Below are 24,675 nucleotides of genomic sequence, written 5' to 3'. Positions count from 1 at the left end.
TGGCTGAGGACGTGTTATAAGGTGACATGTGGGAATTAAGCAAGAAAGTAAACCAAAAAACTCCAAAACTTAGGCTATCAAGGATCATAAAAGAGGTTGTAAAGCAGAGGGGAAATGGCCTCCTGGTGAGTTTGAGAACAGCTGAGAGGGCTGGATAATGAGGGGATGTGCTGCTGTAAGGAGATGTTCCCTGCCAGTGAACTCGGTGAAAATCTGCTTATATTTGATATAATAAGGGCAAAAAGCAAGACACAAAGGGTTTATGCTGCTAGTGCTGAACTGCGTGGCAGTGATAAAAATATGTCGTGTCCTGTCCACTTCCTTACATATTAACATTTTAAAAGACAGAGAAAGAAGTAAAATGTCAATTTAATTTTTTTTTATTAAGGATTTGGTGTCTTAACTTTAATGAAGGAGTAATAAATATAAATGGATATTAATGGAAGATTATTAGAGCTGTTCATTTTGATAGAAAATATGCAGTATCTTCTTGTGCAATGCCAGAGGTTAAAGATTATTATTGCTTCCTAAGGTTTCCAAAATTAAATTCTCTCTCTTATGACCCACAAGGTATGATTGAAAATGTGTGCAAGTGAAATGGTTTGTAATAAATTCATATTGCAATAAAAGTCTCTTTAGAAAAACAGGATATCTTACAAGAATCAGCTGAGGAGCTGTGTCTAAAGATGGAAGTTTTTTATAAACCTGAAGAATTTCATTTTGGAAACTCACGTGCTGCCAGAAGGATCACCTAGAAAGCAGAGAGAAACTTGTGAAAAGATCCTGAACTTTCAGCCAGTAGCTGAAATCGAGTTCCCTGAGTTAAAAGCTACCTGATTTTAACAGGCTTTTATCTGCTTGATATACTTCTAATGAATTACAACTAACATATCTGACAGAGCCTTTTAGGGTACAAAAATTAAGTCCTTCATAATTGCTGTTCATTTCTATCTAAAGCCTCCAAAGCTCTCAGTACCAGATAATCAATTCTTGTTCCCACGGGACAGAAGGAACTGTGCTGGGAGCACAGTGGAAAAAGCAAGTCCCAACCACGCTGTGCCAGGAGGTTTGGGCAATACGTTTCTGTTCCTCGCCAAATCCAAAGCTTGTAGGTGTATATCTTACTGCATGGCTTCATTCACTAATGCTTTTTGAAGCACAGAAACTTTGGTAATGCGGATTACCAATGCAGTTTTGGCATTAGTATTAATAGGCTAAATTCTGTAGGCAATGAGAACAACCTGGGTCCTGAATTCAGCCCTGGGATCTGGTAGCTGCCTTAGCCTGGGGCTTGGCCCATCTGTGCCCTGCATACTTCCAGAAATGCTCAGGTTTTGCTAGATGAGATCAAAATGAATGCATCAAGACAAGAGTCATTCATCATTTACCTAGGTTCATTTCCTCATCCCCACCATCAGTTCATGCTTTATTCTTTGCAAAAAAAAAAAAAAAAAAAAAGTCTTAGTGAAAACATCAAGGGCAGTACAGCAAAAGAGAGTGGAAAATGGAACACTAAATCTCTCCTAGTCCTTTCCTGCTCTTTCTTGCTTAGCATGTGACAAATTTTCTAAAACACTCACTAAATATGTTGATTTTATGGGTTCTCAGTTGAGCAGTGGGGGTATCATTTAATCTCTCCATCCATTGGCATTGTTCTGAACAGTGAGAGAGAACCAAGCAATGACTTTGTCAGAACATTTTGTTAAGCTCTGAGGTGCATGGCATTCAAGCAACATCACACCAGGAGTCTAAATCTATGAGTCTAGAGGTTAGTTAGAGATAGAAAGAATAAATCAAGTAATAAAGGATGCCTATAAAAAAGGATGCTGCCTCTTAAATGAAGACACTTTAGAGTTCATCATAAACCTCTGACATATATTCAGTCACTCTGCCTGCTGTCACAGTCTAAAATATATTTCAAGGTGCTTGCATGTTTTATGCTGTAACCTCTAATAAATACATGCACATTTTCAATGATGTTGCATCATACCTTGTCAACTGATGTGACTTGAAAGGGGAAAGGGTGTCAATGAAATGGGAGTTCTGCAGGCCAAGGTGCTCAGACATACATTAAAAGTGTTTCTCTGACTCACTGCAGTATGTCAAAATGTCTGTACGATACCAAAGTGAGGGCTGGTTTCATAACCATCTCTCTGAGGAAGCTTTCCTCTAGCTGGATGCCAGTTCTCTGTTTCTGAGTGAAGCAAAGTGCATACTATTTCCTTAATGACTGGCTTTCCTAGCCCAGGCTATGGTGGGTTACAGCACTGGCTAACCTAGCAGTGTGATCGAACTATTCCACAACAAATTAAATGCTTTTTTAGGTTTAAGTTTCCAGGGGAAAAAAATGATATCAACAAAAGAAACATCTTTGGATGAGCTTTTACTTACTAGCTTCCAAAAGCTAAGCTGAAATTTTGAGCGCGCCACCGAATACTTGCATATAATGGTTCTCTTGCTCCCCGAGTGGAAAGTATGGCTCTTTTGAAACAATGATTACGAGAGTTTTGTAGGACCAATCCTTAAAACTGACCATCCCTTAATTTTTAGTAGGTGTCAGGAATTAACAGTGTCGCATTGATTTATGGAGCTATCCAGGCCACTTTTGCAGAGCTTCCTTCTTTTCAGACATAAATATTCTGGGAAGCTGCTAGTATATGTGTTATCCATCAGGACCCGTCAGCCACCCTCCATATGGTTTGCTGCGGTCAGAAAAATGCAAAATTCTTCTTAAAACAGTCATTTTCTGCAGTTCAAGAAGTACACTTTCTGAGAGATTAACAGTGAAGCAGAGCAGGCGATAATTATTATTAGCCAATATTTCCAAAAGTAACTTAAGACATTTGAACACCTAATTTGAGAGATTTGTTTTTTATAATGCTTGATTTTTCAGTGTATGATGGTCCATATTGTATAAATATCAGGGGGTCACGAGCTGGTCATTTAAAAGAAGAATGTTGGACGATTCTGGCATTTTCTATGTGGTTTAAAAAAAAAAAAAAAAAGAGGAACCAAACTTAGAAAAAAATAGCTGATGCTTTAAGTTTGTGGCCACTACAAGAATCTGCAGACTTTGCAAATCTGGCTCAACTACTTGAAAAATGACAGGATCTACTTTCAGTGAAAGGCTAGAGGCATAGAGAAGAGACTGGGATGATCAGTTATTGCATGAGAGTAGTGCGGTGTGTCCCTGGGGGGTGCACTAAACTTTTCTTAAAAGACCATGTAATCACGACTTCAAAACATGTCAGAATTGCCATGGTTTTTTTTAACACACCTATGCATGTATGTAAAAGTGCTATATGTAGTAAGGGAGAAGTGATGCCTTGTACTACTTCTTCTATTGGCTTATCTGTTTTCTTCTGACATTACCACAATACCAAAGTCTGAAGAGTTGGTCAATGTGATTTGGAGACTTTGGGTCATGTACAAAGTGCATAGTTAGATTCAGTGTTACATTCCATCTGAATAATTACTGCTTTATCCCGGATGGTAGGACAGCTGTTTTCCATTTCAAACCTTAACATAGTCATGGAGACGGTGAGGCTGTTGTGTTTTTCAGGGTTATAACTTTGCGTGATCTATGGGCAATCTAGATTTGTCCATGTGTAAATTCCATTCTTCTGTGATGTGTAAGGCCCTGATCACCAGGGAGTTAATGAAGCTGCGTGTGGATGGGCAGCCAGCGAGCACACCACGCCGTGCTATTGAGCAAGTCACTCAGAAATACTCTGGCAGCTTTGCCATTAGCACAGCTCAGCTTTTCCTGCTGTGCACTCTGCTAATAAAAATATTCCTGAGCTGCTTTTATATATACTCAGGCCACTAGCATGTGTCTCTATTTTTTTTCCTGAAACACTACCATTTTTTTATATTGAAATAGGAGAGTTTAGAGCTATTTGAATTCTATTTCTGTATTCATGAGAGCTGGATGCCACAGTCGCAGGACAAGCTGCATTCCTCTCCCCGACTGCATCCACCAGGTCCTTACCCTTTTGGAGTGGGATGCCAAAGGTCTCCCGTTTCCACACCAAACCCTGTGACAGTCCTCAGTGCACAATGCAGAGCACTATAGAAATAACTGCACTGGCTTTGGCACTGAACTGGGACAGGCCAGGTATGTGGGAACTTTGCGTGGGATGGTTTAGCCTCCCACGTTGTGCATTGCTCCACATGTTCTCCGTGTATCTGCTGTGCCGGCTCTGCAGGTCTAACTGAGCTCAAGGGCTGGTGTTCCTCAGCAGTTAAGTGTACACAGCACAAATGTGACGGGCCCCACTAGTGGCTTTGACATCTCCAGCAGCAGAAAGGACTGGTAAATTTGCCTCAGAAAAGCTCACGGTCTCATTTGCCCAGTGCCTATAGTGTAGCCTACTTCACTCTCTCAGTGGAAAGCAAATAGAAAAATAATTTTTACAGGGCCCAGCAATGTTTATCTTCCAGGTTGGTTGGCCTGCAGTGACATTAGTGTCCCCAGAGCTTCTGAACTTAATCATTTCCAGTTGCTGCTTGCCTGCTTGAAGCAGTCCTAGTCCACCCTCCAGTGTGTTCTTCCTGCCAGTCACTATGGGAACAGCAATCAAAGCCCGTATTTATGGCTCTGTAGACGTCCAAGGTCACAGAGCACAGGTCTAGTGGGAACAATTAAAACAGGCCTGTCCAGCTATATCTCTTTAAGCTCTCCTCACATTATACCTCTAACTAGCGCAGTAAAGTTAAAGCCGCATGACTGTCAGGATGTGACTGCTTTATAAAAGATATCCTTTAGAGGATATAGAGATACTCCATATGCAGTTATCTGTGGAAGCATACTAGGACCGTAGTCAGCATCACTGGATAAAACCTGCCCCCAGATTTGCCTCCGCATCCCCACTGCCTGAGCTGCGCCCTGCTAGACCCTGCCGTGCTCTGCAGCCCTGGGCAAGCGTTCCCAACGGAGGAGCTCGGCTCTCTGCAGGAAAGCAGGTCCTACCTCGTCCACCACGAATGCTGCTGGGATGGAGTTGTTTGAACTCTTTTGAAGTGGCAGAGTATGTTTATACTGGCTTGGGGGGTTGTGTGGTTTCAGTGGTTTTGCCCTGGGTACTCAGTTACTGTCATCACCTATAAACTAAAAATTGCAAATGTTCATTTTTAGGGTAACAGCAAATGTTGTTTATACCTGATTGACTTGCTCTATAGGAGTACACAGGAAAAAAGAGGACTGTGGGAATCATTGGAGTAAGATGGAAGGAAGAACTGCAGTGAACTTAATAATAGCTGAGGGACAGAAAAGTCATTCTTTGGCAATTTCCAAGTTTTGTAAGAGGCAGCTGTATCCCTCTCCCCTCCTGTTTACACCAGAGCCATGTTTGATTGAGAGACCTGTGTAATGGGACTCATGATCCCATTGTCTGTGTTTTATTGAGTCCAGGGATGAAATAGGTTCCTTCCCTTGAGCGTTAATGTGCTATGTTATATAAGAATGAAAACCATTTAGACCAGAAGATCCAGCAGCAGATAGTGCGTGAAGATAAGATACAGTTACCTGCTTCACATGCAATGGGCACGGGAAGATGCAACACCAGAATTTTAAAAACAGGCCAGCAGGCATGTAAACATCTTTACAAATCTCCAGTCTTTTCTAACGGTCCTGTTATTTTAAATATTTTCCCTTCCAATTCACAGCTAATTCAGTGTGGGTAACCAGAGCACGTTTGGCTAATATTTTCCTACGTGGGATTAGTTCCTAAATGCTATAGATGTAACCAGTTCTTACTGTGCATAATGCTGTGTAGACAGTGAAAGAGGTAGTCCTCGCACCTAACTGTGTCCTGAGCAAACAAGAAAAGACACAAGGAGACCAGGCACGGCACGCTGAAACGACCTTTCTGGTCATATACAGCAATGCAAGGGCTGAGGCTGGAGAAAACCCAGGTTGACTCCCTGGGGATTGCCTCTCCAGTACTTCTAAATTGCTTTGAAAAACAAATATTCACTGCCACAACAAACTGGGATGCTGGGATGTTGCATGGACATGAGAATGTATTTTAGCACGGCAGCTCAAAAACCACCGAAGTTCCCATGTTGCAGCTTTGGGCTCACAGTATTGAACACTTCCATGACATGTTGATGTATGGCCATGGGCTTGGGGTTGTTGGTTCTTCACCTTCCTAAATCACAACCAAGTCTTGGTAAATGTTTGGATCCACCTTGAAAAGTTGTTTTTTGATATCTGGGCAACCTTGAAGTCTGAGGATGAAAAATGAAAGGAAACATTGAGAAAATCTGTGAGTCATTAATGTTGAGAACATTCCTTATCTGTCTTGGAAAGGGGGGGACAGAAGGTAACCAGCCTTGAGTGCCTCCTCCCTACTAAGGAAATTTTGCTGAAGGAAATTGTCTGCTATATTTCTGTGATACAGATATATAGATTTCTCTGAGCTCTCTATGGCAGGCTTCATATTCAGTGTCAAAACAAGCAAACTTTTTGGTTGACTCATTCCAGTGTTTCATCCCAGCAGTGGCATGTTATCCCAGCAGTGGGTAACGTTAGCAAGTGGGTAGTGGTACTGGTTTGGACTGGAAGGTCCAGTGTTGGACATGGCTCCTCAGCATTGTGCATGGACATGACACAAATGTCCTCATTTCCTTGGGGTCAGAAAGTGAGGGCTGGATTCACTATTCCCAAACTGGAATTAACCACTCCTGGTTGCTGGGACATGGGGCTGTTACAAGGAATGCTTAATCTCGGTGTTCCCCATGCTAGGGAAATATCGAGGCATCTCACATACTTTTGCTTGAAAGAAAAGAAACACACCAGCGGTTTAAAGAGAAGGGAAGAAACATACCCTAACTTCTGTCCTGCCTGGCTTGGTGGTGGCATTGGTTACTGATGCAGATGAAGACCATGGTAGTAATTTTCATCTGGAAGGTTTCAGCAGTAGCCACCCACAGAAAATTGTCTGTATTCCACGTGCACTGGAGGAACCCAAACAGAGTTTAAGTTCTTACCTGTTTTGTTTTCCCTCCTGCTGCCTACCAAGCAGACAATCAATATATAGTGTTAATGTCACTGCTGAGAGATTCCATGAGGGTGCAGGGAATTCAGAAAAAGCAAGGAATTCCAGGAAAAAAATTACACCTTACAGCTTTGATTGTTGTTGGTTTCGAAGGCAGTAAAATAACCACAATTATTTTTTTCTCTTGCAATGTTTCTTCATTATTATTATTTTGTTTGCCCAGGCAAAGGAAAAATTAAGGTTGCTTTTAAGGTCCAATCTCCCTTCCCATGTTATGTTTCCAAGGTAACTCCATTGACTTCTTTTAAAGGCAGTACTTGGTAAGTCAGTGGGGTTACCTCTGCGTACCTGGGGGCATTCCCACCGCATGAGACGATCTGGTGAAGTTCCTTGTGGAGGTAATGGCTCAGGGCCATGCTCTGCAGCAGGGGTGGCAGTCTGCTATAAGCAAGTTTTCAGATGAGTTGGCTTGGATACTAGGAGAAACCAGTGGCGAAGAGTTGCCTGTATCACTTTGCTGTGTTTTGGAGAATTACTCCTCCTGGGCTGTGCTGAGCCATCCCCACTGCTGCTACACTGCAATAAGCCCTGGGACCGCTGAATGCGCTCGTTCATGGTCTCAAAGGCAGTTCATCACAGGGCTGGAAATTTAATTCCAGTGCTTCAACCACAAAGCCAGTCCTCCTACCTGCCTACCTCTCTTTTTAAAATCAAAATAAAATAGAGTAAAATGAAATTAAATTCCCAGCTAAAAAACCTGTTCTGCGAAGTGGTTATGCCACTGAGTGGTACGGAGGCTTTTCTGACATCAGTTCTTTTTTTTTTTTAATCCATTTCATTTCACCTCCATTTGACCTCTTCCATTAGCAGCTGTAATTGTCTCTTTGTTATCTCCTAAAAAGTCATAGAAAGGAGGTTATTACAGTCAAAATGCAGACTTGCCCAAGGAAAGATGGAAAGAACCTCATGGAAGTCAAGAAATGCTGAACATTTTCTCATTTTGCTGTGGTTGACCCAAGGAGCCAGAGAACAGATTTCTGTACCTTAAAACAAACAAGATCAACAACCTACAGCATGGATACCAGTGATAGCACAGTGGCATATATCAAATAGCATAAGCAGAGCCAAGAGAAGGGATCACAGCTTCTTGAGACAAGCACCTGTGGGCAGCAGTGCTTCATAGCTCCCAGTTCCCACCAGTTCCAGGTGGAGCAGGACAGGGATGTAGCTGCCCTGTGTGGAGGTGGGTTCATGCCAATGTGATCATCTTCCAACACACAGTGAATTGCCACGACCAGGCTCAGCCTCTCTTGTAGTTAAGAAAAATATCATCTAGCTTATCTCTTGAAAGATTGCCAAACTTTACCTTAAAGTGTATGTTTTATTCAGGAGTGATTATGTGCAAAAGATAAACAGAAAACAGTTTCATTTTTAGCTGAAGATAAATTGATGCTAAGAATTTGCAAAACATCCTATTGCCAGGATTAAAGTAGTCCCTCTGGAGACATCTCTATACTCTCTTTTTCAGCAGGTTAGTTTTCTTTTTTTTTTTTTCCCCCCCCTGATCTCTTTCTCTCTCTGCTCCATTCCTCCCTCCACCCACCCACCCAATCCCTTTATTTTCTTCTCTGCACCATTTCCCAACCTATTTTCCTTTGCATATTTGAAAGCAAGAAATTAGTTGGAAATCTCACATAGCTTAAAGATTTTCAGTTCTAGGCAATCAAAGAGCTTTGAGACTAAATTCTTCAAATAATCTCCATCCCTCCCATTGCCCTGCCAAACTCCTCGGTGCCAAAGTGGCAAGCGGTCACACAGAGGAGCACTGGGGCCCTCAGCGGTTTTGCCCATTCCTTGGCTTTGTCTTGGTGTTTCTCTAGGGAAGATGTGTTCATTTTTCACTTATTTGTATTCTCTATGGCACATTGTAAGTTGTACACAGGAAAATTTTCCAAATTGTCAAAATAGTTTACGGAGCAGTGCTGTAACAGGGGGATGTAGAGGAATCTTACATCAGTGAATGCTTATTAAAAATTGGCTGTCTTGCTAAAAGGCAGGTTTCAGTTCAGCTAGGTTTGATACAGGAATGAGCAACTGACTTCCAGGCTGGTTTATGCCAGAAATCAGACTCGGCACTGGTTACCGCCCTGTTCAGTGGCAATATCCTTACCTAGACAGCATCTTTTGTGATCCCTCTGGCTACCCCAGCTTTAGCAAATAGTGATAAATGCAGGGAAAGTTGGTTAAATTTAGTGATTGTCAGTGGTTTTGACCATGTAAATGGTAATTCTTGTCACTGGAGCCAAGTCCTGGATCTCTGCGCATGGTCATAGTTGCTTGTACAAGGAAGTGTGTGCACTTGTGATTAAGTGAAGCTGCTTTGTGTCTGCCAGGCAGCAGGGCAGGGCAGGGAATTGCAGCTGCAAATAGGAATTGAGCCTCTAATCAGGGAGCAAGGCTGTGAACGAATGGTCTGGATGGTGAAGCACCTCCCTAGCTCTGAGCAGGGAGATGTGCACCAGCACATTTGGAAAGAGGATGGTACAGTATTGTTGCATAATAACGGGATGGATTGGAGGAGTTTTGTTCATTCCTGTGGCCTTACGCATGCAGACATGCAACTGTATCGTTAGTGTAAATTGTGACTGTGTGAGAGGCCACAATTTTGCCATATGCATCCCTTTATATTTACAATTCATGCGTATTTACCACTTTGTGAAGTATACTGGTGACAGCAAATGGTACATCTTCTGCATAAAAATGAAAAGTAACTGAAAACCTGTTATATGCTCTATATAGATAGCTCTGATCAGAGGGGGGAAAATGACCACAGATTTGTGGTTGACAAGCTTCAGAAAAGGTTCAACAGAGTGTGAAAATTGACATTTAGCAAATAGCAATTCAGCCTTCATTTTCTGTGAAGTTGCTTGAAATAAACTGCAGGTTTTAAACAAAATGTTTGGTCAGTTATATTGGATGTTGCTTGTCTCATTACTGCAGTTAATTAAAAGGGGGGACAAAAAGTCAAAGCCAGAGTCAATAAGTTTGTTAATAAAGATTTAATTTGGTGGAATCATTATAAATGGACTGTACAATGAATGGCTATGCCACGGGAGTATGACTGTCTGAAGGTCTATAAATGGGTTTTCAGAAATAGCCATCAGGTTGTAGCCAATTTGTCATGCTAAATAAGCTCTTCAAATCCACTTAGGCAAGTGCGTACATGTTTCCAAAGGATATCATCACCAAGTATACAATGCGTACAGACATACTTTTTTTTTTTCCAGCAGGTTTTATATTCTACCATTTCAAATCCTTTTTACTTTTGTTATCTCTATATTTCTCATTGTAAGTGATTTACTATTAAGTCAAATCTTTTTAGAAGGAATAGAATAAATCATCGGAGAAGAGAAAGAGTAAATCATCACCGCAGAAAGCACTGTAGGCTGAACCTGTGCGCTATCCACGTGAGATTTTTAATCTACCTGACCCTCTTCCTTTATGTCTGACCAAATGGCAGGTAAAAAATCCCATGACAGATACACTTCAAAAAGAATTTAAAAATGGAAATCTAGATCAACATTTCGTCTCTTCATAAAGCAGTTCTGATGTAGAAGACTGTGTGCAAACTACTGATGATAATGACTGCAATATTTGCATAGCACTGCACCCCTGCCAGTAATCCTCTCATTCGAGTATGTTGGGTTATCACAAGAAAGTGATTTCTCTGTCAGTGATGACATGCTAGTCTGCTCAGCAGGATTATTTAACACCCTGAAAAACAGAAGAATAAGATAAAAATTTTGTATGGTGCAGTCTTCTTCCAAAGTAGAGCAGAAAAGCAAGCCATGAACGTAGTGGAGAATGGGTCCAGGGGTCACCCCTGACTGTACTGCACGTGAACATCACCCAGAGTAGAGCACTGTATAATGTCTCTGTTAACAAATGTCTTATGGGTTAATCTAGCAAGTTTTAGCTGACCCAAGTACCGTCTTTCTGTTGGGTTTTATAATTTTAGGCCAATTCAGGTGGCTTTCGTCCTCCTGCTGCCATCCAGAAGCCAGCATAAACGTCAGGAAGAAAAGCCCGTTTAAGCCTCAGCTGTTACCTCCAGGCTATGATATAGCTGTCCCTCTCCCTGCTCCAGTGGCTCAGGGTTGCTATGAAATTTGGTGGCCCCACAAACCTACTTTGCGATGTGTTCATCTCCTCCATGTTCCTGATGGCAGCACTTTGTTAGACGTTAGATAGAAAGCGGTGTCAGCGGCCCCATTTCTCCTTCTCCTCCCTGGCGTGGTGACAGTACATCGAGATAATACCCAATCGTAGCAGCCTCTTCTGTACATTCTGGTTGAACGGGTTTCTTCCAATTTATGCCTTTTAATTAGAAGCTTTCAACCTGTAATTAGAAACTTACACCAACCTTTGTTTCTGAAAAAATGCATTTGTGGTTTACACAATTATGGTAACATAAAAAGTAATTATTTTTCTCCATGTGTGAAACAAGCGCGCTCATTAATGCACCCAACAGGCAGAGGATTTCACTTTGTTTCGATCTGTTTTATTTTATTGCAATAAGTTATGTAACAAGGTATATCAGACAAACAAACAAAAAAAAGGTGGTTTAGGTAGTAGATGGGACATATCTAACTACCAAGTCAGTTACTTTGCCCTGCTGGGAATGCAGAGGAGCTGCAGTCAGAGAGAGCAGAGGCACGGCCATGCTGCAGCTCCAAGCCCTCTGGGTAGCACACGCGGCCACGAAGGAATTTCCAGACCATTACTTGACCAGTTTTGACCCAGACTACGTAACTTGTGACGTTTGATGGCGAGTTTTTTGTAATAAAAATAATTACAGGGTCTTAAGTTCCAGCTAGTGGCATCAGTAGTAGTGCTGTGGCTTAGAGCTCTGTGATAATGTCATTTACTGTCCCACTTCTGATCGTGCCAGGGTAGGGGACATCTGTCCTTTGATTTTCCTCCAGCCAGAGCTGACTCTTTGCTCCTGTATTTCATAGTGCTTTGTATGGCTGGTTCCTGGCAGAGGTTATGTTAACATACACAGCAGTACGCTACGGGCTGAATCTTCTCAGTCCCACCTACAGTTGCTATGGGTTTATTAATCACGTCCATGCTCTCAGCTGATAACACCTCTGCCAAGAGGTGCACCGTGGCACCGCGCCCACTCAGGATGTGGCCCCCAGGCACTCAGAATCTTCTTCTGGCCATAGCCAGGCCATGTTACGTGGAGGTTTCCTACCACATGGCACACTAATGACTCTGGATGTTCCAGCTTATCAATTAAGGCTGAAAGATTGAGCACGGCAGGACGGAGGTAATCCTGCAGACAGCTCTCTGCTTGGGTCTGTCAGGCACAGTAGGGATTCGGAGCAAAACCAATCTGCTCACAACTCACCGGATGAGGAGAGTGAAGTTGCAGTCATCTCTACACTTAAAATAGGAATAATTCATTTTGCATCCCTGAATCCCTTCCCTGGCCACTTAAACACATCATCTTCTTAAACCACATCTGTATTTACCACACATCATTTTCAACTATCTCCCAATTTCTATGATAATTTCCTTCCTTGATTTATAAGCAACAGAATTTTTTAATTATCCAGATGATTTTAATTTTCTCAGCCATACCTCCAGTTCATTAAACGTTAATCTCGTACTTTTTTCTTTGATGATCTCTACCCTTCACGACTTCTCCAGTTCATAATGAAACTAGATCTCAATAGTATTAAACAGTATATTTTTCTCCCTAGATTAATTTGATATCTCCTGTTTGATCTCTGCTTTTGTCTTCTAAATACTATATTTGGCTTCTTGTAAACCATTCCAGAGATTACTTAAAAAGTAACAAAAAAAACCCCCACAAACCCTAAAACATTTAGGACAACTTTGCATAATTACATCTCCTTCAGCTAATTCCCATGCTGTAGCATGGTAGGCAATCACAGAGAATTTACAATTGTGTTTTGATTCAGCCATGTTTTTCTAGTTTTACTCCTTTTTGGTGCTCTGAATAAGCTTCAGCAAGTGTAAAGTGTACTGGAAGACTACAACAGGGGATTTGCACCGTGGTGGGAGGAACTGCATGCTCAAACTCTTCCCCTTGCTGAGGAATGATGTTTTTCTCAGAGGAAAATGAAAGCTAGTTCTCTCCTGCTTAGTGCTGCAAGCTGGTACCATACATTCAAACTCCTCCAGTTCCTCATTTGTGTAGACCCATTCAAATGTTCTTTGAATATTAGCTGAGCATCTTCCCAGTGCTGTCTTTTCCCTGCTTCATAATGGCATCAGACTGCTCCTGTTACCCAATTAGCCCTCCTCCTGGAGTTGTAGTCTCTGAAGAGATATTAAGATATTTCCATTATATGGTCAGGAGACTATTGTTTTGGCATGGACTCTGTTTAGGGAAAGTTCACTAAACACAGCACCTGTAGCTCCATCTGGGTGAAAAATACATAAACTGGTTCATTTGGTGCTAAGCTGAAGTTAGGAAAACCAGCAGCAGATTTATTACACTTCTTGTGAAGCACTTCTTTGTGTATTGCGGCTGCAAAAGTTCTACTTAAAAAAAAAAAAAAAAAAAGAGAGAGAAAAGGAAAGGTAAAATGAGATTTAAGGCATTAGCTTGAGATTGAATTAGCAGAGCTGAAGCAGGGAGAAGTGGTCAGGACTTGGTAGATGCAGCGCACCAGGAGGGGAGGATGGAGCAAGCACACAGGTACCCACCGACTCGCACGCACTCTCGCCCATTCGTTCATCCATCAGGGACTGCAGCACTTGCAGAGTCCAAGCAGGACTATTCATGTAGCATGTTCACTAGGTTCCCTATGCAAGGAAATATTTAAAGCTCATGAACTTTATGAACTTGTGCTTATTAAGTACAAGGGTAATTCATAGAATTTTCTCAATTCCTTTTTCTCTTGACTCAGCTTTGTACAAAATCTCTTTAGCATCTGTGTTGCCCAAATACAGAGAAGCAAAGTTGTTGCACCTCTTGCCATTTGAACCAGAGTTATCTCTGGCTCAATTAGAAAACTGTAATTTCCAATAAAGCATCATTAGACCTCTGCTCAGGTCTCTGACAGATTTAACTGGATTTTCCTTAGGAATTAACCATGGTTTGTGGATGACAGCTGAAAGAATTTTCATTCACTGTCCGCTAGATCATATTAGGAATTACATGAGGCTTTGGACCACTGTTTCAGAGTATGGCTGCACTGGAATTGTCACTTACTAGATTTGCAGCATAAACACTGGAAACTGTATGATGATACCCGCTCTCAAACTAAACAGTATTTACAGCGATAGGCAGGATTTACAATTGGATGACATGATAATAATATATCCTTGTTTACTTCTGTAATTAATGTTCCTAAAGAAAATACCCTGGAAACATTCCATAAGCAAGATTTATTTCTGTTGATTGAGACTGTAATCAGATGTCACCATTCAAACAGTAATTGGTGTGCTTCATTAAAATGTAATTGAAAACAAGATTTATGTCAAAGCTAGGCAATAAATAACAGGGATACATATCTTCTTATTAGTGATGATCTCTTCTGTAAGTTCTCAGGGTACTTGCTGCTTTTGTACTGTGCCATGTACAACATATTTTGTCAAAATCATGGTATCTTGGAAAAAGACATTGCGCATTTCTCCTTTTGATTTTATCCTCTCACTGACATAGCAAGGCCAGCTCTCTTTTTTACTCTTTCCTCTTTTATATTAGCCTTGCTGGTTTTGCCGTATTTTAGTTTATTTTATTCTGATGAAATGGCAGTACCTTCCAGTAGGAAGGAAATCTAATGGCGAAGGGTAGAGCTCAGGGCAGAGCCTTTTGCTCTTTGGGAGATGACAAGACTTTGCTTGAACTTACAATCAGTTGAGGTTTTCACCAGGTGAGTCCAGACCCAGCCCCTTGTTCCTCCTCCCAAAGTTTTTCTGTTCCAATACAAGCAAAAGTAAGACAAATTTAAAAAAAAAAAAAAAAAAAGTTTAAAAGCATTCTAAAAATAGAAACTAAGCATGGTTTCTTTGCAATTCAGTAAAAGCTAATTAACTTCCAGTTAATAGGGGGAAAAGTATTGTGTTTTCTTCTATGAATAGATATATATAAGATAACACACAAATAATGGGGTCAGAAGTATAAGTCACTGCAAATGGGTAATCCCATTGATTTCATTGAAGTAAGGGAGTTAAAACTGAAAACAAATTTCAACCTGAGATACTGGTTCGTTACCAGCAAATTGATGGAGCTCTAGGTTTACTTGCTAGCATAATTTACCAATCGTATGAGATGTAAGCAGGCACAGTGGTAACATTGGCTAATTTTATGCTCAATGTGAAATCTTATAGCTGGTCAGATGGATACCATAAGAAATAATTAGAGTCATTAGAAATAATGGGCTACAGCTGCAGTAATACATGCTCTATTCTCAGTCCAGAGGTTTCTAAGCAAAATTAAATTAACTCGTGTTACCACACTGCTGCATCATATGCTCCTCACCTCCCGAGAGTAAACTTCTCCTTCCATTTCCACACTGCAAGCAAAGTGTGTGCCCCATACAGAAAAATCCCCTGCTGGGGACGAGAAATTCTGAAGCTCGGGGCCATTCCTTTAAAAAAAAAAATAAGTTAAAAAAAAGTAATGAAAAATTAAAAAGTGGCAGCAATAAGTCCCCAGCTCACATTAAGTCCTTTCACATGTTGAGGATGATCCCTCTACTGTGCTGCAGCCTTTGGTACCAGCCACAAATTGCAAGTCCTGTTTGCATCAATGCTGCACACAGACGAATATTTTTCTCCCTGAACTATTCACATTAAACTTCATTTTTTTTAAGGAAATTATGTCCACCTTATTTGAAGTACAGCAGCAGCCCCTAGCTGCTGGTGGTACTGCCTTGGTGTCTGTAATATCCTCTTCTCCCCAGATTCAAAAAGCAGTTCATAATAGTAAGGAAAATGATGCGTTATCTTGGAGGGGGTGAGGAGAGGGACAAGAGGGAAATATAATCCATGCTGCTGGGGTGATTAATGTGACTGTTTATGATGAAGGAAATGAAAACTAGAAATCTGGGTAAGTAATGATCTTTCCAAGAGAATTACTTTCACTGGAACCACAATACAAACTCACATGCTGACCTCCTTTAAATTATTGCTGAAGTTTTCAAAGCAGGGATGGCACCAAAAATTTTGCTCCCTTGTTGATTCCCAGGAACACAGGATTTCCAGCGATAGCAGGAGAGGGGTTCACTGGGAGATGCACGCATGCCATCACCTCTCTAAAATGTGAGATGCTTCGGTGATAGGTTTGAGTAAAAGGGCTTAAGAGGCACATTTAGCACTGTCCATTAAGCATGGTAAGCTGGAGAAAGGCTTCCCCTGCGTACATCATCTCGCACATTGATATGCAGGCTGAGTGTGCTCAGTGGGAGGAACAGGACTAACAGTATTTTTGATGAAGGTAAGAGCTTAATATTTCAGCTTTAGAAAGATCAGTTATCCATCTGCCAGCTATCTATCTTTGGCTATGGTACTTACTTGGCCTCAGTTATTACAGTATGTAACCGCTTCACAACCACTAATATATTTATCTTTCCATCCTCCTTGTGGAGTTGGGACGTGCTGTTACCTCTGCTGCAGAACTAAGAACTGAGATTAAGGGTCAGATTTGTTATGGCATTTAAGTGCTCAATGGGATTTTCAAAAGTACCTAACACCCGTTGTAATAAGTAGAACCTGGGTACTTTGATAGTTCTGAAAATCTTGTTACTTGTGTCTTTTCTTTTTAAAATTTTGGGCTTACATGATACCCTGGGATCCATAGGAGAGGTTCCCATGTTGTGCGTAGTCACCCAGACAGGAGACTATCTCTTCATCCACCTACTAGGAGATCGTAGGTGGGACAGGAGCAATTTTATGGCAGTGGGAGGAAGTAGCTTATCTCAGTCCTGAATTCAGCATGCTGGGACTCTGTGGATAGCACTGAATTTACCCTCCTTGCAGAGCTCTGTGAGAGAGGTCAGAATCCAGTTCTGGAAATATGGGAACAAAAATAAGCAGCACCCATAGTCAATAAAAAGGGCTTGTGTGCCAATTGCTGGGATGGAAAATTCAAGAGCAGGAGCAAATAATGAAACAATCTATATTCATGCAGCCACGTTTCCAGCCTACTGCTGTAAGTAGGGGCTTACACCTAACCGGGAGATGTGAATCCTACTGAAAGCTCCAGAGTATCACACTGGAAAACAAATGTTGATTTTGAACAAATTATCTGTTCATCGCTAAATCATTTTCTTTCATTATTAGTCTCCAAATTCGTTCTGCTCTGGAAGACAGAATTAGGTTTAAAAGCAGAGTGTCTCTTAAACACTTGCTTCAAATGAAAGTATTCGGTAAACATTACTCAAACCCCCTAGAGCATAAACTCCTCAACTGCTTTCTCTGGCTTTGCATAGATTTTTCAGCTCCTGGTTTAAAGACGGGTGTCTCAGGGATTCATTCAGGATATCAGAAAGTAATCAAATTAAATCCCTTACAATCACATGCCCTTCAAATGCCAAGGAAAATTTTATTAAGACCTTTCTGTCCTCATTTACAGTAGCATAAATCGGGACAAAAGTCCTATGCAAACAGATGGAGTTACACCAATATCCAACATGTAAGAGAAAGAAGAGTCAGACCTCAGACTCACGGCACAAGTACAAACCCATGTGGGCTGCGAGCCCAAATTTGTTGTCATTGGAGGAGCTGCACTTTGCTGTTATAGTACTTGCACTCATTTCCATAGTTTTAAGGTTCTAAAAAAAAAAAAAAACCCTGGGCTTCAAAATTATATTTTTAACATTAAAGGCATGGGGTTTAGTTAATTCAGCATATCAGCAAGATTGCAGCTGTCTGAGCTAGTGATTTAGGATGAGAGAGTGGGGGTCAGCTCAGGTAACTTTCAAAAACACACGCGATGCTGCAAGGAACACGGTGGCTTACAGAGCAGCAGCAAAGCCCCAGCGTTGCGTGCTTGTCCCATGTTACTGCGTGAACTGTTGGGAGGCACTCGAGAGGGTCATTTGTGGGTGGAGGAGGGAGAACCACTCTGTTAGATATGAAAACAGAATAAACCTTTGGGACAATGTTATCTAATAGACTGCCAGGTACTTGGTAACTTGTTCAAAGCATGAATTTAACTCAGTTTGATGTTACGGGGACCTGTGGGCACAGGGGAAGATATGCAAGAAGGTCCTCTCTTGATGCCCCCGCACCGTGGGAAGACATTCACCAATTTCCCAGCTCTCCACACTCTCCAGTGAAGCACTGGTGTGGGACTGGGAGGCTGCTCCTCTGCTCCTGTACAGGGCAGCAATTGAGTGCTGCTGCAAATGAGTGCATTTGCACTGTGGTGTCTGAACGCTGTTTTGCACTTACAAGATTTATTTCTCAGTGGGCAGAAGAGCTACAAGATTAACAGATGAACAAATATATTGAGACAGCCAAGACATCAAAGAAATTGAAGTCACTAAGATGTCAGAGAGCTGAAGAGTCACCTGGCCATGGTTCTTAGGAATTATTTTATCCTTGGATTAGCTCAGCTGTCTTGGGGTTTGGACACATCCTCTGGTGAATTTAGCTACAGTGACTTAAAACATTACTGGCCTCAGCTGTCTGCTTCTCCTCTGGAGGATCCTGCCTTGGGAGCAGAGGCAGCAGGAGGGAATGTGTGCCTGCATCCCAACCACTGCAGCTCAAATCCTGGGGGCTTAGGACAAGCAGGGCGTCCTTCATTTTTCAGGGTAGACACCAGGTTGAGAGCTGCACCACCACGGATGAGGATGTACTGTGTACAGGGCAGAAATCTCCAGGGAAGATGTGGGGCAGACAGTGTGTTAAGCCACCGTAATGAAAGCCACCAGAGCGCGTGTACCAGGGCCCTAAGGCTGTGTGCTGTGGCTATTTTTACCATAAAGAAATTCTAACAGATATTGGAAAGGCAGTTATTGCAATTGGAAGGTCAGAGGGAATCATATCCCAGGTAGCAATATTTAATGTGAATCATTCTTTGCGAGCTTTTTATCCTCCATGCAATCTGCAACTCAATAGGGGGAGGGGAAAAAAAAAAAAAAAAAGAAGAAAAAGTGAGTAGCAGCAGACTTAAGCTTAGGTTCCTCATACAGGAACCAGCCAAGGGTGATACCAGTGGAGGGATCAGAAGAAGGTTTATGTAAGATGTAGCTTCCCAGCAGAGAGCAAAGAAAAAGCAGCTCAGAAAGCCCATGCAGAGGCTGCTAACCACGAGACCATGCTCATTCCTTGGGCTGTGTATGCCTTGGTTCTTCCCTGAAATTTAGATTTAGTTGAGTCAGCCAGGAAATTACAGATGAGTTTGGGGTCTTGAGGGAAAGGTGTTCGAAAAGCAGTAATATGAAGACACTAACAAGAGGGAAAGTCATAACTTGAAAAATGCCACACAGAGGGAACTGTGCCTTTGCTTTATTGAACTGTTGGCTGCAATAAATACAGCTGAATTCCCTCAGTCTCCTATAATGTTGTCCCAGTACCAGCAGGAGTCCATTTAAGAATACACTTACTTGCACAAATGATTATATATGAAGAGCTGAAGAAACAGCCGAAGTGCCACTGCAGCAATGCAAGCAAATCCTAAAAGCTGCCCAAGTAAGCTTGGTGGCTGCGTGCTTCGGTTCTGTCCGTGCGATCGCTGCTGCCTGCCCAAAGCAGTCGAAGCAGAGGAGTTTCTGTTCCAGTCCGCCTGCCTGCTTCACCTGGGGAGATCATAGTCTAGATTTTGTGATGGTACAGTAAATAAATGATGACAAAATCAACTAAGAGGATATTCCCAAAGAGGGAGAATTGGGTTTTATCATTTTCAATACAGAAAGCAATAAGACACTGTATTATAAAGAAGAGACAAATACAATACGAGACCTCTGAATGGATAATCAGGAGGGAAGACTGAACCTTGCACTTCTACGTCTTATACCATTAACCCCAATTGCCTGAACTAAAAGGTTTGGCTGTATTAGCCAGTGCTATAATGGGGTTGGTAGCTCCCTACATGGTGTATCCATGGTTATGAGGGGTCGAAGCACTGCACAGGGGGACCTGGCTGTGAGCAGTGGGATGTCAGCGTAGGAGTGGAGACCAGGAATTTTGGGACCTTCAACCTTTTTTTTTTTTCCCCCCATTTATTTCTTTATGCCCTTAAACTCTTCCAAACCTCACATCTTGCATATGAGCAAGTTGATGATCAGGGAAGCTCTTACACCTTGCATCTTGTCCCAGCATTTACAGCATAGAAAAAACAATGTGAAATGTTAGCAGATTGGATTTGTGATGTGTTTTCCACACCATGCATGAATTCTTTCTACTGTCTAAACCAGGTGTGGATCTGAACAGGTCCTAAGGTGCTGTGCAGCCAGCAGTCAGGCTGTGCAAGATGACAACGTGAGATTAAGCGTGAATATTCAACCCACCGGGCTCTGTAACTCCCCTTTCTGTTACAGACTGGAGTCACCTACGCGTGCGCTGGTGATGGAGGCTCCAAAAGGCATCGAGATCAACGCTGAGGCCGGCAGCTTGAAAGCCACGTGCAGGACAGAGCTCAGGCTGGAATCCAAAGATGGAGAGGTAAGCGAAGGATGTCAAGCCCTGCAGCAAAAACAAACCACGCCACAGTTCTCCTGCAGATTTGTAGCCTTCTGAGTCACTGAGCTGCTCCATTTGAAACACTGGTGTGAAAACACTAGTGCAGCAGGCCTTCCTAGCTTGGTTTCTGCTAGTAGTGATTGAACATATCATATGCAAACGAGCCTCACTCTGTGGCAAAGGCTGATTCATTATTTTTAAAGTGCTTGGATAATAGCATCTGTTGTTCAAGCAGATTTATGTGGCTGTAAAATACACAGTGTTCCTAAATTCTTTGTTTCCTTGTCACTTTAAAATAAGATTTACTTGGCCAACATAATTAAATCTTTTATCATACATTTTTCTGTAAGAAGACCTTAATTCACCAGTCTTGACCTGAAAAGCTTTTGTAGCTGATGTTTTCATTTGGAAATAAAGGGAACATTAGGAGACACAGGTTGTTGCACTGGGGAGACTTCCAAAGGGGAAGAGAGAATAACTAAAACTGATAACACAGAACAAAAGTAAAATAGGTGTTGAGTTAAGCCTCTTCTGGTGGCTCAAGAATACATGGGCATCTGGTTCTCATCCCCTCCTCCTGCCACAATGATGGAAGACACCGAAGGATGTGGCTGAGAAGCTCCCGCTGTGGAGCCCACCGAGAGCTTTGGCAGGAGGAGATTCCCATAGAACACAAACCTCCCAGGAACAGGGCTGCAACGTAAGCTAACATTTTCCTATCTTAGTGTCAGGTGTAATAAATAGAATGGGAATTTTATTGCAATTCCTGTTATTTCCAAACATTTGCATTTTAAGACGTTCCAAATCCAGACCACGGGTGTTAACAAAAAAACTCTCAAAAATACAAAAAAAACCCAAACCCCATACGTAATATACTACAATTGAAATCCAAGGCATTTCACTACTGCAAGCAGTTGCCTCAATGTTTTTAACACTAAGTTGCTTTTAAAATGCATCTCTCTTTCGGGAGATCAGATGGTTGGATACTAAAACTGGAGACTCTTACTGTGATTGCAAGATAAGAGCAAATACTGTCAGTCGCCCTGTAATATTCTGCTGTGTAGGTTATCTTACTGTGCTCTTCTCGGTGATGTTAGAGCACTCCCCTGTAGCTGCCATGTGTCTAACAGCTGCCACGTGTTCATGTTTATGTTCTGTTTTACAAGGAGAAACTCAGGTCCACTGTGGCATTTAAGTTATTTTTAATATACATAAAAGTGTTACACGTACACATAAAATATACATAAAAGTCAGTACTGTGAGCCTGCAAGCGTAACTGGCAATGAGATCACAGTGCCAGAAGCCCCGGTGGAGGATTCATTGCATGCTCCCCACCTAGCAGCGGGGTACCTCTGGTTGGGTAACCCAAACACGGAGGTGCCCCCGGAAGCTCCAAGTCAAGAAAACACAGTGGGTACATTAGCAGAAACAAACCAGAGGTCTTAGGTGGCTCATGGTAAAGGCAGATCATACGCTCACCCAGATTTGTATCAGACTTTCCCATCTTAATACACTTGCCTACCCAGTTTTTGTAGCAGCCGAGTTGTCCGAAGGAAGCTTCTTTAAACACAAGACCAAAATAACATATATCCACTAATTCTCTCTCTGTCTCTCTCTCTTCCCCCTCTGACTTCAGATAACATTGAATTCTGCAAAAATCAAACTACCTAACTTGCCTCAAGGATCTTCCTCATCTGCAGGGTCCAGGCAAAAAATCTACGAGCTCTGTGTGTGTCCCAATGGGAGGTTATTTCTGTCTCAGGCAGGCACCAGCTCGACCTGCCAGATAAATACAAGCGTCTGCCTTTGAGAGACAATTTGCAGTGGGGCATCGCAGGCAGCACAAAAGCCAGTTCTGGTCTCACAGATTGCAGCTGCCAACTATTTTTACTAGAACACAGAAAGCCTATCAAAGACTTTTTTTGTGTGTGCGCGCGCGTGTGTGTGAATATATATATATAAAAATATATATATAAAATATATATATATCCTCTGTGTAAAATGATGTTTCAGTACAAGGAATCCCAGGGTGACCCTGTTACATTTGTGTAGTATTTCTCTTTCCCACACCAAAATTTACTGGTACAATCTGCTGAATTGGACTTGATGCGCCCCTGGACCCTTCCGTATTAATACAGTCCAATGATCACCCCTCGTTTTTGATCATGTTCTCAAAGCAATGGGATTGCTGGCTGGGCAAGACCCTGGAACTGATGTAGACCCACGGAAGAAAAGCATCTCCGATTATTGTTGCACCATTAAATCAGTGGCATGAAAAAAAGCCCAAAACAATAAAATAGCCAGATGTGCTGTACTGATCACCTATAGTGATCCAAGATATCTGAGGTTAAATTACACTCTTCAATTTTCACCTGAAGCATGGCTCCCTATTGGGAGACATGGATTGCACTTGGCCAGTATCAAAGTCCAGATCTTGCTGGAATAATCATGTACTTTTCTGAAGGGGTTTGAGACTTGCCTGTGCATGGCCAAGGATGCTTTGTGCTATTCAGATGTGATGCATCAGCTCTAACCCTAACCTAAAGTCATCTCTGTGCTAAGAAAACTGGCACTGCATTTAGTTCTTGGAAAGAAAAAAATCCTTGGACTAAATAGAAAAATCCTGAGCCTCCTTAGTTAACAGGTGTCCTGGATCACCCTACACACTCTCCATTAGCACCTTTAATTTTGAAAAGATTTAAGATACCATGTGCAGGTGTGAAGATTTCAGATTTGGACATTACCTATCAATACCTATAGAAATGGAGAAAATTACCGATTCTACCCATAGATACAGAGAAATCCATACAAATTAGATGTGTATTGTCAATGCTATGCCAGAATTTTTGTCATCTTTCTTTTCAGGATATATAGTCCACGGCCACGTAGATTTGGTGGACACTGCAAATATCAGAGATGCTGACAATGAAACAGACTTTTTTAAGCATTTATAAAGATTGTGACAAAGCCAGATTACTGGAAAGCAAGGGCTTTGGGTGCTGGTTCCTCTAGAATTTGAGCCCCAAAAACTCTGTGGTTGAATCTCTTCATGGGTGCATTTTTCTTTATTTAAGTCCAGGAGTCACAGGCAGGATAAAATGTGAAATCTGATCTGGTAACATTACTTCCACAGTTTGAGTTTTGAAAAAAAAAATGAGAAGAGCCCAGGTCATTGAATTCTGACCCATAATTGCATCCACATGAATGTAAAAATCCTTGAAAAACAAATGTACTAATTACTGCAAAAGTGTCTAAGTCGCAGTAAATCTCAAGAGGACAGCAAGGTTTCTAAGCCACTGAGATGCTTTTGAAAATATTACCTCATTTGCAAATATGACAGATCTGTGCCCATCCCTAGTGATATCTAAGCAAAGCTGGTATTCTTCAAGCGATCTTCAAGAAAAAATGTAGCTGACAGAAATATTTAGAAATATTTTAGCCCATTCCTTTTTTACAGATTTCCACGTATTTTCTTGTGGTCTGGAGAGTACCAGGGTTTGGGGTTTTTTTGTTTTTTTTTTTTCCAAATGAACAATTCTGGCTTAATCCAAAACTGGCTGGACTCAAAGGAAAGATTTCTATGCAGTTTAGATCAGATGTGTTACTGCCTAACAAAGCAACACTCCCATAAAATTTATTCATGAAAGAGGATTGAATGATCTCCTTTTACTTCAGTAATGTTTTCCAATTAATTAATGAACTCAAACTATTTGTTAATGAATGATTCCTGTAATTATTATGTCTTGAGTCAATGTTTGAATGCAAAGGGTCACCCAGGATAACAATTGTATTGGGACACAGGACTATACCATCTCTGTTCAAAGAGGGGAATTGTGCCTATGCCTTAAGTCAATGCACTCAGCAAGGAGAAGCACATCATATTTATCTTGTTATTAAAACTAGTTTATTTGGGGGGGGGGGGGGACAGGAGGGTGTCTTGGGAACTGGTTGTGCAACTTAAAACAGATATTAATGAAATGCATTAAGACTGTAGGGGCAT

The 24,675-nt window shown here is 41.6% G+C and overlaps 1 protein-coding gene across 4 annotated transcripts in view; it reads left to right on the top strand.

Annotated features, from left to right (window-relative positions):
- SGCD (sarcoglycan delta) overlaps positions 1-24,194 on the top strand; it is a 339,669-nt gene extending 315,475 nt beyond the window's left edge. For all 4 annotated transcript variants that reach the window (XM_075766167.1, XM_075766169.1, XM_075766168.1 and 1 more), the window contains 2 exons: positions 20,534-20,657; positions 22,312-24,194. In XM_075766167.1, the coding sequence (XP_075622282.1) occupies positions 20,534-20,657; positions 22,312-22,485 (298 nt within the window). In that variant the 3' untranslated portion in view covers positions 22,486-24,194. The remainder of the gene's footprint in view (positions 1-20,533; positions 20,658-22,311) is intronic.
- Positions 24,195-24,675: the final 481 nt, after the last annotated feature.

This window comes from Balearica regulorum, chromosome 14 (genome assembly GCF_011004875.1).
Source record: "Balearica regulorum gibbericeps isolate bBalReg1 chromosome 14, bBalReg1.pri, whole genome shotgun sequence".
Lineage (NCBI taxonomy): Eukaryota > Metazoa > Chordata > Aves > Gruiformes > Gruidae > Balearica > Balearica regulorum.
This window is presented reverse-complemented; position numbering and strand designations above follow the sequence as displayed.